The 15,229-nt window shown below is 34.3% G+C and overlaps 1 protein-coding gene across 2 annotated transcripts in view; it reads right to left on the bottom strand.

Moving 5' to 3' along the window:
• Positions 1-9,216: 9,216 nt before the first annotated feature.
• Positions 9,217-15,229, bottom strand: part of PPM1A (protein phosphatase, Mg2+/Mn2+ dependent 1A) — a 40,772-nt gene continuing 34,759 nt past the window's right edge. For both annotated transcript variants that reach the window (XM_003794423.3, XM_023515865.1), the window contains exons 4-6: positions 13,043-13,151; positions 11,340-11,397; positions 9,217-10,110 (exon numbers count right to left, since the gene is read on the bottom strand). In XM_003794423.3, the coding sequence (XP_003794471.1) occupies positions 10,081-10,110; positions 11,340-11,397; positions 13,043-13,151 (197 nt within the window). In that variant the 3' untranslated portion in view covers positions 9,217-10,080. The remainder of the gene's footprint in view (positions 10,111-11,339; positions 11,398-13,042; positions 13,152-15,229) is intronic.

The following is a 15,229-nucleotide window of genomic DNA, read 5'->3' as shown; positions in this document are numbered from 1 at the left end:
TCAGATTCCCTTGAACTTGCATGTGACTTGCTTAGGCCAGTGACATGATCCAGGTAGGGGGAAGAGCTAGGGCAAGTGCCTTTAAGAACTAGGGTTCTGGCAAGTTCTGAGGACAGCCAGTAGACCAGCAATAGCTAAAGCAAAGCAGGTGAGCCCAGGAGGCTCAGGAATCGGATCCTACAGGAGTTCTGAAGGCCACTAGGAGGACTCTGGTTTTCTGCTAGTGAAAAAGCAACCATGGCAGAGCTCTGGACACAGGAGTGACATGATCTGGGCAGGGACAAGGGGAATGCAAGGATTCACTGGGATGAGAGGAGGGGTAATCTTCACTTGACTTTCACTGGGAAGAATTTTTAAAGTTTCCTGGGTCATTCTACCTTACAGGCAGGTTGAAAATCACTGCTTCAGGGAAGCCAGGGAACCAACAAACAGAAAAGAAATCTGCAGTGTTTTCTCTTAAGCCTCATTTTAATTGTTTTTCCTGAGCAAAACCACAAGTGACAGTTAATAATCAATGCTGCATCATTCCCTCTACCCCTTTACTCAGCCCCTCTGGAGGGAGAAAAAAAAAAAAGACAGGACTAACCGACCAGCGATGCATTAGTGGCTGCTGGAAGACGCAGGGTGATTGAGGGCACCTAAACTGATCACCCTCATTCTGAATTTCAGAAAGATAGAATTTCCTTGACCTTAAAAAAATATACCTTGTTTTCCACTTTACAACAACCCTCTCTCTTCTTGCCTGTAGTTACTTCCTTTTCGTTCCTTCAGCATTTCCTTTTCCTCTTCTTTTCTTGCCAAATAGAAAATGCCAACTTCATTAAAAGATTTCATGTTAAAATCTAAGACAACCACAGATTCTAACATTAAAAAGTATACTCATTTTCATATAAAGTATTCAAATTCTTATACCAAATAATTTTTTGAACAGAAGTGTCTGACATTCAGTCTAAAAAAACTAAAATATCAGGACAGTTTCAAGAGGCTGACGAGAACCAATCATGCGATCTCCACAAATTACTCCTACATTCTTCCTCATCTCAAGTTACGGACACTTGCCCTCCAGGAAGTTTCCTTCTTGGAACCCTGTTCCTCTTGAGATGAAGCCTTTACTGACACTGCGATCCTGTCAGATGCCAAATCCATCTGGTTGTGAAGCAGGCAAACCTCTCTGAATGTCAAGTTGAACCAGTAACACTGACAGTCACTGTACAGTTGACCTCGAACAAGGATATTTATATCTGCACATGTAATACACTGAAAATCACACTGTTGGGTCAACCATCCACTCCTCTGATAAGTTGCAAAAACCAGGACAGAGCACACAGCAAACAAACCCTTATAAAATGCAGGGCTGCAGAATTCAATGACTTCAGACTCTTCTAAGGCTATTTACAGAAGTCATAAAGAAGAAAGTAGTGCGGAGGGCCTGTTATATAAAACAAAACTAAAGAGAAGAAACAAAGCGAGCATTCTGATTTCAGATATATAATAAGAAAGACACCAGCAAGCTTCCTGTGATCTGGGCGTGGAAGCAGTTTCACCGCTCTTATCAAATGCTAAGACTTCTTTTATTTTATTAAGGGTCACTGTGCAGAGTGTCCACTGAAATACATCAAGAAAGGTGGACAGTCTTAAAAATCAAATTTATGCCAATTACATGAAGAAAGACTTATTTGCTATGTCTTTTAAATACCAAAAAGCCACTTCCTGTATACCTCTACTACATCTAGTCATTAGAGAATTTTAGTTTGTTAGCAATGTTCTGGAAACTTTTAGTTAAAAAGCTTTTCAGGTTGTTTGTAAGCAGTTAAAAGCTCAATGGCTAAAATAAAAACTCTGTTCTTATGATAATATACAGTGAATCTTTGCAAAAACATTTTCTTCATTAAATAGAATCAAATATACATTCACGATTAATATACTGAGAATGAGAAAAATCATCTCCAGTTTCTGTATGTTAATGTAAGGTATGCACAAGCCCCTCTAACTCCGAATGGTTAACAAACTTTTCTAGTAAACACTTTGATTTTTTAAATTTTATTTCATTGCTTATTTTTTATTTCTTTCCTTTTTTTTTTTTTTTTTTTTTGTTGAGACAGAGTCTCACCCTATGCCCCTGACAGAGTGCAGTGGCTTGGTAGCTCACTGCAACCTCAGACTCCAGCTGTGAGCACCCTGCTGCCTCAACCTCCGGATGCTGCTGCTGCTAGACCATTTTAGTAGACTGTTACCAAAATAAACACAAAGAATCAAATACTGACTTGTTCTCTGATCATTCAAGAATAACTTTGGAAATTATTAAATTGAACTAGATAAAACTGTCATTTTTGTAGATCAAAAATAGTCAAATACTGGGAACTTTTCTGGCTTAAGTTAATTTCTGGAAGAACTTTTGTATAGCTATAAGAAAACCCACAGGAAGTGCTTTGGTCTGAGAGACCCAAGCCTGTACCTAAATTATAGCAGAGACAAGTAGTATGTTTTGCTAATTCACTATTTAATAACAGGACAACTATTAACATAGAACACAATTTTATAAAAAGCTTTTAGATACTCTGAAATACCTTAGGATATCAGAACAAATATGAATCTCATGTAGACAACAGCCAGCTGGTACAGCAAAATCCTAGTATCTGGTCTAAGCGGTCAGTTTTGCAGCAGGCAACAAAGTTCTACTAAGGGTATGCAGAACACATTTTCCTAAGAGTTCATCAAAAACACAGTACTTTTAAACTAGAATAAAGTTTGACTCGATGGAAAGTTTTATCTGAGCTATTAAATGATAACCGGAAAAAGAGAAGAGTACTCCAATATTAGTTTCTCAGTAATGAATTAAGGGGAAAAAATGACTGAAATGAACAATGAAAACGTATCTCAACATTCAAAAGAATAACTCCAAAACACACAACATACACATAAAACTGTAATTCCTAATCTCAGCTCTTCAAGAAAGAAAGAAATATGCCATCTATTAGAAGACAAATATGAAACGTTCTTGCCAAAAAGAAACAATGCTGGCTTATTTCTGGAATTTTTCATGGCAGTAACCACCAGTCTAAGCACTTTAGCTTTCAGTAAATGTCCTAAAATTAGGAAAAGTTTAATTTAAATTATAACCCTCAGTTTTTATCTACTTAAGAAAATTAACCAAGTTCAGTTGAAAAAATTATTCTCTCAAGGTATCCCAATAGCTAATTTCAAAACTTCCAAGTTTCTTGGCAGAATAAAAATACTGCTTCCAATATCAAACAATCATAAATACACATACATTATACAATTGCCTGTTTATTTAGTGGCACCAGTTTTGCAAACTAGAAATTATTTCTACTTTTCAAATACAATCTCCAACCATTCACAGGCTGAATGCAATTTCTCCAATGGACTTGAAAACAAAAAGTACATTCTTAAAGTCAAAACTGAGTTCACATATTTTCTTTGGACCAGGAAATGATACATAATACAAAACATACACTTATGGAATTTCTTTAAAAGTTTGGATCACATAAACTACAAACTGGTTAATATGGAGAATTTTGTTACACATTGTATTTAAGAAAAATATTTCTGCAATTGTGTTAGTCTTACATTTATAGATTTTTTTAAAAAATGAATCTATAATGCAACATGCTTTCAACATGTACATGTCTCTCCGCTCATTACATTTATACAAATTAAGTGAAATAAATCATTTCAAAGATGAAATCAATTAGTATTGGGGCATATCACTATAAACAAGGTATTTTCCTGCACTTAAGCTATTTGAAGTCAACAGCTAAAAAGGTAAAACAATAGTTTCTATGCTCCAAAATTCTCACAAATGGGAATTAAGTTGTAATTGAACATGAATTTTGGCAACACATTTTTTTCATTGTATTTGTATTTTAGTAGAAAGATCATTAAACCCTATACACTAATGGCTGTCCACCTTAGATTCGGTTTTAATATTCTATATTAGTAAACAACTAATTCTTTAGAATCTGAAATGAATTAAACATATAGTGAAGCCTTATTACCAGGAAGCTCAAAACGCTGTAACCTGAGTGAGCTCTGACAGTTGGATGTGTTAGCACAGTTCGTGTGAACTGACGGAGGGGAGATGTGTTCTGGGCACATTCAATTTCTGTTTTACCTCTTTTCTGCAGAATTTTAAAAGTGGCAAATCTTAGAGAAAGACATTACCCTCTAAAACTAGTCTGAATACCATGTTTCTTTTTACCTTTAATCACTCGTTTCCCCTCAATTTAGTATTTTTTTAAAGTATATTTTAATATATCAGATTCTGGCCAGGCCCCCATCCACCTCCTCTATCTTTTAAAGAGTGAACAATTCCTTAAGATAAATTCAAGTTATTACTTTACCATATATATACAGGCTTTGCACAAAAGATGATGCCCCATTATACTTCAGAAGGGGACCTTAACCAAGGGGTCAATAAACTACTACAATATCATACATTTTAGGGGGTTATGTGTATTAGATGCATTTTCTTGCGTGAGGGAGTCCCTAGGCTTCATCAGTCTCAAAAGACCAGTGTCTCCAGAAGGATAAGGAGCATGGCTAAAATGAGTTTGTGCCACTCACTGCACCTCATCAGGGTTAACCAACTCTGCTCTGCAGCTACCCAATCTCACACAAATCCAGCTTTATTTAGATAGTACCATATATACCACATATAGCTAAGTACCCTTTTACTGGATCAGGAGGACTGTGAAAAGGAAAGGAAAAAAAAAAAAAAACAACAACTCCAATTTTCCTAAACATTTAGTTGAATGAGAAAGCTATTAATAGAAAACTGAGTTTTAGAGCAAAGAAAAGAAATGATAGGTTCAGATCTGTACTGGAGAAACATTGCACTTATTTTTTCTCAGTCCTTTCTATGTCAAAGAATCAGTAAGTTTTATCATTATCTTCCTTGCTAGAGAAACCAAGTTATCTGAAGCAGCAAAAGTTGATTCTTGCTGGTTTATGTGACACAAGTTTAAAAAAAAAAAGTACAGCGAGGTCTAAGGAAGACTTTGCTATGGCTTTTCAGGATGAAGAGTCACCCCACTGCCTGTCTCACCACCATTTCCCCATTCTTCCATCCCAAGACTTATTATTTTCAGCCCAGTTTAACACAGTATTAATAGCAGTAATTGGCCTTGCTGAGGTAATGCACTAAGCTTTCATGCTCAAGAAAATGGAATTGGCCTGTTTCAGTCTGAAAAAAGATACTATAATGAAGTAGAGGAAATGGGAGCAACCTTCCATGCAGAATAAGGAAGGAAAAAAGTCACTTTGTTGCTGTATTAACTTAATCTTTCTCCCCTTGTAAAAGTGTTTAAGTTGTTAACTGCAACTTCAATACCATCTGAGTTTCCCTCATTAGCACTCGTACCTAATGGTAATATCAGTAGGTAAATGATGACAGCAGAGGCCACTTGGTATAAAAAATAGGTAAAAGGGAAAGAATCTGTGTTGAGGTGAACAAAAGCGGAACATGTTCATTTGATAATGAAGCAGAACAACGTCTCTCATCCTTTCTGTAGAACATTCTAAGTATCAGTCATAATGAACACTGAACTAAGACTTCTAACTTTGATCAACAAGACAATACAGTACTATATATTTTGAAAATGTATTCTTAAATATTTCAAGCATATTCCAAAGTAACATACAATTTAAAACAAATACAAACCAGACACATGGCACATTATTGAAAGAAATATGGTAAAATTAGGCTTCTAACATTTTAAGACTTCCTAATGCCTAAAAGGAAAATTAGAAGATTAGACACTCAAAAAATGGTCATGGATCTCTAAGCAACTTTATGCAAAGAAAAACCTCAAGTGAGAAACATTTATATACTGAAATATTTACTTATCTTTTCTAATACCACAGCCTAACACTGTACAAAATAGCAAAGTATGAACCAAAAGTATACACTGTAAAATTCACAATTAAAACAACACAAAAAGGAAAAGCAGGAACTAATTTCATCAGTTCCTCCAGAAATTACAAGTTGAATTCCCAAATGAATTTGTCCAATAAAAATGGGCACTGAAATTATTTTAAAATATTAAAACACATGATAATCATTTGGCTAAAATTTCATATGACAATGGCAGTGTGTTATAAAGAACAGAGTTTTACTGAAATAAAATCAATTTAGCTATTTATATTTTTAAATGCCATAAACTCAACCCCACCTGTATTCCATGGTCGGAGAATCTAGGAAATCCATTACCTATTTCCCTGATTCACTGCTGTCAGCAGGAAGAGTAAAGGCCATCAGTTACAGGCAATCAAGCATAATGAATGGACTTAAGCCTCATCAGTACAATTTTATTCTTATGCCGAGCAAAATTTTCTTTTGAATGTTATTTTTAAGTCTGGAGAGAAGAAAATAAACAGAAGAAAAAATTTCAAGTGAATAAAGTACAAACAGGCTAATGAGGGTAGAGGCCTGCTTTATTTAGGCAAGTACCTGGCAGATGATAGGTAGACAATAACTCTTTTTTTAAAATGAATGATCCAGTTATAACATTAACATAACTAGATTATAAATTCTGCCCTAATGTAAACTCCTTGAAGACAAGAACCTATTCGTCTCTTTATAGTCCCAAGGTGCTTAGGCTAGAAGTGTTTTTCCAGATAACACTCAAAACATTTTATGGCAAAGCTGAGTTATTAGCTGGATTAACACATGGTCAAATGGATGATCACTCAAAGTAGTGCTATAATTCATATATTTGAATTACATAATTTATTCCTTAATTCAAAATTGTTTTTTCCTTTCTTGATCCAGAGTCTCATTCTGTTGTTGTGGGTAGAATGCCATGGCATCATAGCTCACAGCAACCTCACACTCCTGGGGTGAAGTGATCCTCCTGCCTTAGCTTCCTGAGTAGCTGGGACTATAGGTGCCCACCACAATGTCCAGCTAGTATTTTCTATTTTTAGTAGAAAGAGGGTCTCACTCTTGCTCAGCTTGGTCTTGAGCTCCTGAGTACAGGCAATCCACCACCTGCCTTGGCCTCCCAGAGTGCTAGGATTACAGGTGTGAGCTCTCGCGCCCAGCCTCATTCAAATATCTTAAAGTTATGTAGTATAAAAAATTAAGTGGCCACAGCAGTTGCATAGTATTCTTGAAGTTAATTGACTACAATTAAAGGTATGTCTGAGATACTTATAAAGCCAAGTATCACTCATTTTTTAAAGACAGTGTTGATACTTAGAACTCCTTTTGTCATCTTTAAGAATGTATTTCTCAAGAAAGTGGAAATTAGGAGATCCTGTCTTGTTAAAATAGTAAGAGATCAGTGAGATCAATGAAATTTTTTAATGTTAGAGTAAAAAGAACTTGCTATATAAAACTGAATTTCCTACTAAAAACAGAAAATAAGACATTTAAATGAAAGTATATTCTGAACACTGTATTACTGTCACACAAGAACTTTCTTCTTCCAAAGAACACAGAACACATCAAACATTTTTGAGGCATTGCCCTGAGATGCTAATTTGCACAAAAAACGGGGGGTGAGGGGTTAAGAATTTAAGTGGTACAAAAATTAAGTGCACAATAGAGGTGCAAAAGTGCCTTTAAAAAGTGATTGGTTCCCCTCCCCACCATTGCCCCCATGAATCAGGAACACACACAGGTCTGCTGTTACAATGTATACTTCTTTCCTGTATTTTTATAATGAAGAATTATATTTAGTATGGATGGATGGCAGTGCCGACTATGTGGAAAAGATTTAGTCTTCGTAGATCACACTTAAATACAGTTTTCTCTCACTTTTAAATATAATTTTAACAGAAATATTTTAATTTTTTTTGTTTAAAGACTCTTAAATTTAAAAAAGCTCTAAATATGCTGTTATGGATTGAAATACAGCTTTCCAACACGAATTCTACTTATGACTTAAATTTTGCATCTCAAAAGATTATACAGTCTAGTTCAAGGTTTTGAAATTTCTGGAACTAAAAACTTCAGGCTACTTAAAAAATTAAGGAACTGGCTTATAACAATAGGGACTTTGCTTCCAGTACTAGTACGTCTGGTAACCAATCTAAATTAGCACTGGTATTCATTAAAAGCACATTTAGATGCTTGCAAAGCCATAACTTAGAACATTATCATACGTTGCACTCTACCACAGATTTAGACATTAAGCATTTATTGTAAGCATGGAATTGCTTCTGTAATTCCAACTGTTAGGAATTTCTAAATATAAATAGTACTTCGGTTTTTCTTCATTCATGCTGGATTAAGATATAAATTAAATACAATTAAATTACATTTAATCACCTCACAAATAAGAGGGATAATGAAAAAATTTTGCTGGTACGTAACTATTTAAATCTGAGACATTTCACATTACTTTTCCCACTACTTCCCTAACTTTACATTAGCTTTAAGGCTATATATACAAATATGTATATTTCCAAGATAGGGAAAAAACCAAATACAACAAAATGGCTTACTTATACTAGCTTTTATACACAAAGTTTTGATTTTGTATTCAATGTTGTATTTTAGTCTTACATTTTAGTAGTTTTCTAGTGGGGACTCTGCCTACTGAATGATTAAAATTACACAGTGATAAATACAATATTCAACTAAAAGAGACAAAAATACAGAAGGGCACAGAACAGTAGTCTTTTCAATGTGACAGATTTTAACTTACTTTCACATGCTTACTCAGAGAAATTTAAGCCTACAGTAAATTAGATTATTTTAATATCTACAATTCCATAAACTTTGAAAGTTATTTTTAAAGGCCAACAGCTAAACATTATCAACATGCTATATTTCAAATCACAAATATGTCTTAACCACTTGAATTCTACATGGGCCAATTAAAAATCACAGGCACACACTCACAAGTACACACGCACTCACACACACACACACACACCCTTCTACTACAGAGTGTTAAATTGCCAAACTTTGACAATTATTTTAATTGAACAGTAGGCAAATTCAAGCTGATGTACATCTTAATGAAAAACAAGCAGCCCAAAAGAAACCTATTTGAAAAACAGATTAAGGAACAACAGAGACTTAAATCTTTTAGTCTTTCTAACGTAGGGAAACAGTTCCATCTATGTCTTAAGTAACAGAGTTGACCAATTAAAGGAGACTAACATCTTTCCCTATGAGAAACATTTCATTTACAATGGCATGGTGCTTTAAAAGGCCGGGGTAAAAGAGGAATTACACATACATGATTAAATTTCTTGTTTGTTAAATCAAGCTTTATTGAAAAATGGAATTCAGAATATCTTACTAGGAACAGCAGCAGGCCCAGCCAATCATGATAGCAAAAATGTGGCAGTCTCCTACTATAGGTAGGAAGCTACTGCTAATTAATTAGTAATTAAATGTAAGGACTTGTAAAAGAGGTGCAAAAAATCAAGGCATTTTTGCCCCAAGATTGATATTCGTATGAATATACTGTATTACCTGCAAATACCCATGGCAAGAAGGAGAGAACATCCTGACAGTTAAATGGAGGGACCAGCTTTGCCAACAATGCCAATCCCCTACCAGAACATTAAGATAGCTTTCAGTAACTCCTTGGATATTCAGTTTTGTAAGATTTTGAAATTATTCTCCATAATCATGTGCACGTTTGAACACCTAACTCACTGCTGCTGCTCTCCCTGTCCCAACCCCAAGTCCAAACACAACATGACTCGAAAGGGCTATGTATCTGTTGTATCACACAACAAGCCAAACATTTCTTGTAACTTTGATAGTGATTTAAAGCAGTTCATAATTAAATATGAGCATTTTGTACAAGGACAATTACACTTTACAAAAAAACAAAATCATACAACAAAAATTGCTGGAGTCTGATTTACAACATGAATTATGGTTTGAAATCACGTTTACATAAATCTCAAATTTACAAAAAAAAAAAAATTCAGTTCTGGGCTAGCTGTTGTACTGCTGAAGTTCACTGGTGTAATCACTCTCACCCATGTCAGGTCCCCTTCCTTAAAGTTGAGGATGGATGTTCAAAGGTCAACCAAGTTGAGCTGTCCTCTCCTTTGGAGGTGAAGGTAAACTTCTTGGCCAGATGAGCAGTTTTACCACATATCATCAGTTGATGTAGAGTCCTTACAAAAGACAAACAAAACAAGGAACTAAATTAAAGTGTAAAGATGCCAAAATATACTACTTTCTGGATAATGCAAAAAGATAAGGTTTTGTAAAGCTGACTTTTAGAAGATAAATGCTTTTAAAAAGTACATAAGCATGTATGTGTGTATATGAAATAGCAACATTTAATCTATTTAAAGAATTAACACAGGCTGGGTGCCCGTAGCTCAGTGGTTAGGGCGCTGGTCACATGCACCGGGGCTGGTGGATTTGAACCTGCCCAGGCCTACTAAAACAAACAAAAAAATAGTTGGGCATTGTGGTGGGTGCCCATAGTCCCAGCTACTAGGGAGGCTGAGGCAAGTGAATCACTTGAGCCCAAGAGTTTGAGGATGCCGTGAGCTGTCATGCCACACCATTCTGAGAGCGACAAAATGAGACTCTGTCTCAATTTAAAAAAAAAAAAAAAGAATTAACACATTGTTTTATTTTTGGAAAATATTTAAAATATGGTTTTATAGTGAGGTTGAATAATGTATTAATCAATAAATCTACTAAAAGGAATTTTCTTTTTGATAAAACACAATCTACTTTTAGAACATATTTTTATAAACTTTTATGGCACCAGAAAAGATTAAGACCTCAAGTAATATGAAATTTGAGGAAGCTTCATACTACAATACATATACTATTTCAGAGCAGTGCCCAAATGATTTTAAGTTACTTTTCCATAAACATCACATACAGAATTGCAATAGAAAATTTAATTGGGAAATATGGCGTTCTAATCTCTATTTATATAAACCTAACTCTTGATGTCATTTAAATGAAGTATATTTAGTTCAGGATGCTTGACAAAGGTATTTCCAACCATAAAAACTATTAATTAGAGATGGACATTCTGATGTTCTGTTACAGCTGCTCACAAAACTCAGAATAATTCAAGATTCTGAGTAGAGATATTATAATTCATGGAGGCAAAGCTGCTAAAGGTGATTGCTTGTAGAGACTTAAAAAAACCTAGGATAATTCAAACAAAAGGACTCTCCACTTCTGAGAGAGAGTCATGGCTGCTCACCATGATTATGTCCTCAATCACTAAACTGGTGCAGGCAGAGATGAGAGCAATCAAGCAGGGGTATATGTGAAAGAGTGGGCACAGTGAACAGCTCTGAAAATATAGGTAGGGAGGCTGTGCATTCAGAGCGGGGGTTGGGGGAGCAGAGGGAGCTGAGATGCTACTTACAGTGTCGTCATTTTTGTAAGGATTCAGTCTATTGTAAACGGCTTCAATTACATTGCGCCTAAATTTAAGAAATGCAAAAAATTAATTCTTCAGAAGGCACAACATTGCTTAGTAACTCACTGCCAGGTGTTCATTAAAATTTCAAAGATTATCTTATACTCAGAAATTATTTTAGTTCTATTTCTTGCTGTCAATAAGTAAGCCCAATATAAAGGTATTTGGGTCCCAATGTTAAGGTAAAGGTAAATTTACTCTAAAATGTTAAGATTCCATCAACCCAGTTAACAAAAAATCATGGTTTAAAAAAAGATGAGTATATATTGTTTACTTCTATTTAAACTGCATTAACTGGTCATGAGTAAGCAATAGCTACACTGTTTTTAAGATATGATACTAATACATATTAGTAGCTAAAAGTTGCACTTTAATTTTGAAGAAGTAACTTTAATATCTGTTGTAGTAAAATAATTCAGATATATTTCAAGTTTCTGCTTTTCTTTCTTTCTTTTTCTTTTTTTTTTTTTCAGAGAGAGAGTGTTCACTTTATTGCCCTTGGTAGAGTTCTGTGATGTCTCAGCTCACAGCAACCTCCAACCCTTGGGCTTAGGTGATTCTCTTGCCTCAACATCCTGAGTAGCTGGGACTACAGATGCCTGCCACAACGCCCAGCTATTTTTTGTTGCAGTTTGGCCCCCCTCGGTATGTGGCACCGGCACCCTACCCACTGAGCCACAGGCGCTGCCCAAGTTTCTGCTTTTCTTAATCCTCCCTTTAAAAGCTCTATTACAACAGCCTCAGAGTAAGTTTTTGAGTAGTATTTCATTAAAAAACCTAGAGTGGTATTTATAAAGTATAGATTCCGTATTTGCCAAATGGATTTGAAGAAGTTTTATCAACATTTTCCTTGAAAGTCACATAGAAAAAAAGTTCCCCAAAGATGAAAGTTTGAATAGGAACTTTTATAAACCTATTTAGTGAAACAATTACAAACAACATGGCTACATTTGCAAAACAGTGGAGAATCAAGGAAGTCAGTTACTAATACATCTTTGTAGGTCAATCATATGACTATTCGAGGTAAAAACATTTTAAGCCTGGAATGACAAAATTGCCTTTTCTCTCATTTATTGTAGGGGTGTAAGCTTAATGTTTAAAATAAATCAGCCTAGAGCTGTGAACGTGAGTGGAGAGGGAAAAAGAAAAGACATGTATCCTCCTATATCTTTTGTGACGCTGAGAACCAACTAGCAACCAATAACTAAAAATGCTGGGAAAATCATGTATCAGAACATTTCCCAGATGAAAGAAGGACTCATTGGGGTTTTATGTTTTCCAGAATTGGACAAAATCAAATTATAATGTTACTAGTGACACTTAAAATTTCGCAGTTCTGTGTAATTCAGTTTAAAAAAGCATTTCACTATAGTATTTCATGCATGCTCTATGAGGAAATCAGTGTCGCCTAAGCTTGCACTAAAGACAACTCTCAATACAATTAAGTTAAAACAATGACACTCTGATGTCTATTCTAAATAAGCATCAGATACCTTAATACTGAAAAACGCTGAAGTCACAGGTTAAATATTTTTATAACACAAGTACATACATCATTTTAGAAATTAGGTAAACACACACTTGGTTAATAGACACCTAATTTTCATATACTGACATAAAACATAAGAATGCGCAGGATGGTAACTTACTTGCTTGCCAGTTCGCCCCCTGGTGGGAGGCTGGGGATGTTCTCGCTCGCTAACGTACGCATCACATGGACTAAGTCGGGGACGCCTTCCCCCTGCTTCTTTATGATTTCTGGGAATCAGAAGTACTTTTTTTGTAAGTGTTATCAAATTTAATTAAAAAGAAAACCGAAACAAAGATAACTTAGGTTTTTAAAGATGACATTTAACACATCTGAGATTTTCTAAAGTGTTATTTAAAAAAAAAAATCAGGTTGACCATTCAAAATTTATGATGAAGGGATGCATAAAATGACATAAAGATTAACTTCAAAGAATGAAAACAATTCAGATAAAAACGTGGAATGAAAACAATCCAGATAAAAACGTGGAAAGAAAAAATATACCATGTTAAACCAATGTATTATATAGTAAGGGATATGTGTGTACAAGTGAAAACATCCTTTCTTAAGATGTCAACTGGTTATTTCTGAGATCACTCCTTTCTTTAGACTAGAAACATATTTCCTGAACTTTGCCCCCAATTTTTTTTTTGAACAAAAAAAATTCAAAATTGAAAAAGAATAGCCTTTAAGTATAGGGGAATGTATTGATTATACACTAACCCAAATTACTTTTACATATACATTTGTATTTGCAAGATGATACTTAAGTAGCGTGTACAGTTAGGTCATACACTTGAACATCACTCTCAGCTTAGCGTGTCTCTAAAGTATCCTTAAATTATATATTGTATAGATATACCATTTCCTTCTTTGATTACTTGAACAAAGCTTTGACTAAAGGCCTAAATTTCACTACAAAAATTCTAAGAGAAAGATTTGATAAACCATACAAATACATTTAAAATAACTTCAAAATATCCAGTTATTAAATGGGGATAGTGATAGGATCTGCAGTCCTGCCGTGCAGATGCATATTGCTATTTATATCACGGAATATAAAAAATTATGAACAAAGAAACTTACAAAGAATTCAAACTATCCACTTTAAGTAAAAGAAGGTTCCACTTGGAATTTTACTACACTGAACTGTATGTGAAAGTCAAGCCAAAAGTATTTGTAAGGTATATGTTCAAGTTTTGTTCAGTTTTTTTTTTTCAATGTTTATAGCAAGAAATGGTATTTTGTTTGTTATCTCTGAGGCAATAAATTATCATTACACCTCTCAGTTTTTAAATACCTTTGAAAATAACATTGCATATAAAGAATTTTCATCCTTTGATAAGCCTCAAATTATCAAGACAGACTTGGCTACCCATAATATTCTTTCCATGGTTTGAACTGTCCTTTTAGAGTAAAGGCCAAATTTTACCATCTCTTATGCTTTTTTAAAAAAAACAGTCTTAAATCTGAACAAAAAGCAAAGATCTCAGATTTGGTTTGTCAAGTTTCTTTATTGTGTAATCTTTAACATCTAGTATATTTATTCTACATGGTTCTAATGCTGGAAATCTACTATACAAAAATAAAGGGATTTGATGTTCACCTAAACTACACAATATCACAATCTACAACTGTAACACTCTCAACATACAGTCTCTGCTAAGCCAATACAATTATTGGATAGATAACTAGATACAACAGAAATGAACACTGATGATAAATCCAATCAATTACGGTTTCAGGTCCAAGAAACATTACCTTAAATCATCTGTTTGATGTACTTTATACCTCTTTTGTTAAAATATAAATTAGGATATTTTAACTATGAAGAAAATTACAGGAAAACAATTTCTTTTTTAAAAATGTAAGGCTGTAAAAACAGTTACTATCTCCTATTCCATCTAGGACAACCCATTTAATCTATCTGGCTGTTAACACTATACTAATCTTGCCTCTTTCTGTTTTCAAAAAAGCAAAAGAAATACATTTTAAGAAATATTCTTTTAAATGTTTTTGGACTATACATTTTAATTAGCATTTTTAAGACTGAATGCTTTGATAGAAAATATGTATGTATAGAAGATCCGTGTTTCACGTGTATATATATAAAAATACATCCTGGTGTCCTGCAACTCCCTACAAAGTCTGAGGGATTCTCAGTTACCTCCAAACTATCAGCTTGACAGCTCAGGTAATCTGAAGCAAAGATTTAAAAAGCACACACACATAAGCATAATCTTAAATTGGCTTAGAAGGACCACAAAACTTAACAGCAATTTGGTTTAAATTAGGAGTTGAATCTTTT

The sequence above is a fragment of the Otolemur garnettii genome, unplaced genomic scaffold, assembly GCF_000181295.1.
Source record: "Otolemur garnettii isolate 467f Iridium unplaced genomic scaffold, OtoGar3 scaffold00081, whole genome shotgun sequence".
Taxonomy (NCBI): Eukaryota; Metazoa; Chordata; class Mammalia; order Primates; family Galagidae; genus Otolemur; species Otolemur garnettii.
Note: the sequence above shows the minus strand (reverse complement) of the source record. Positions and strands in the feature narration are given on the sequence as shown.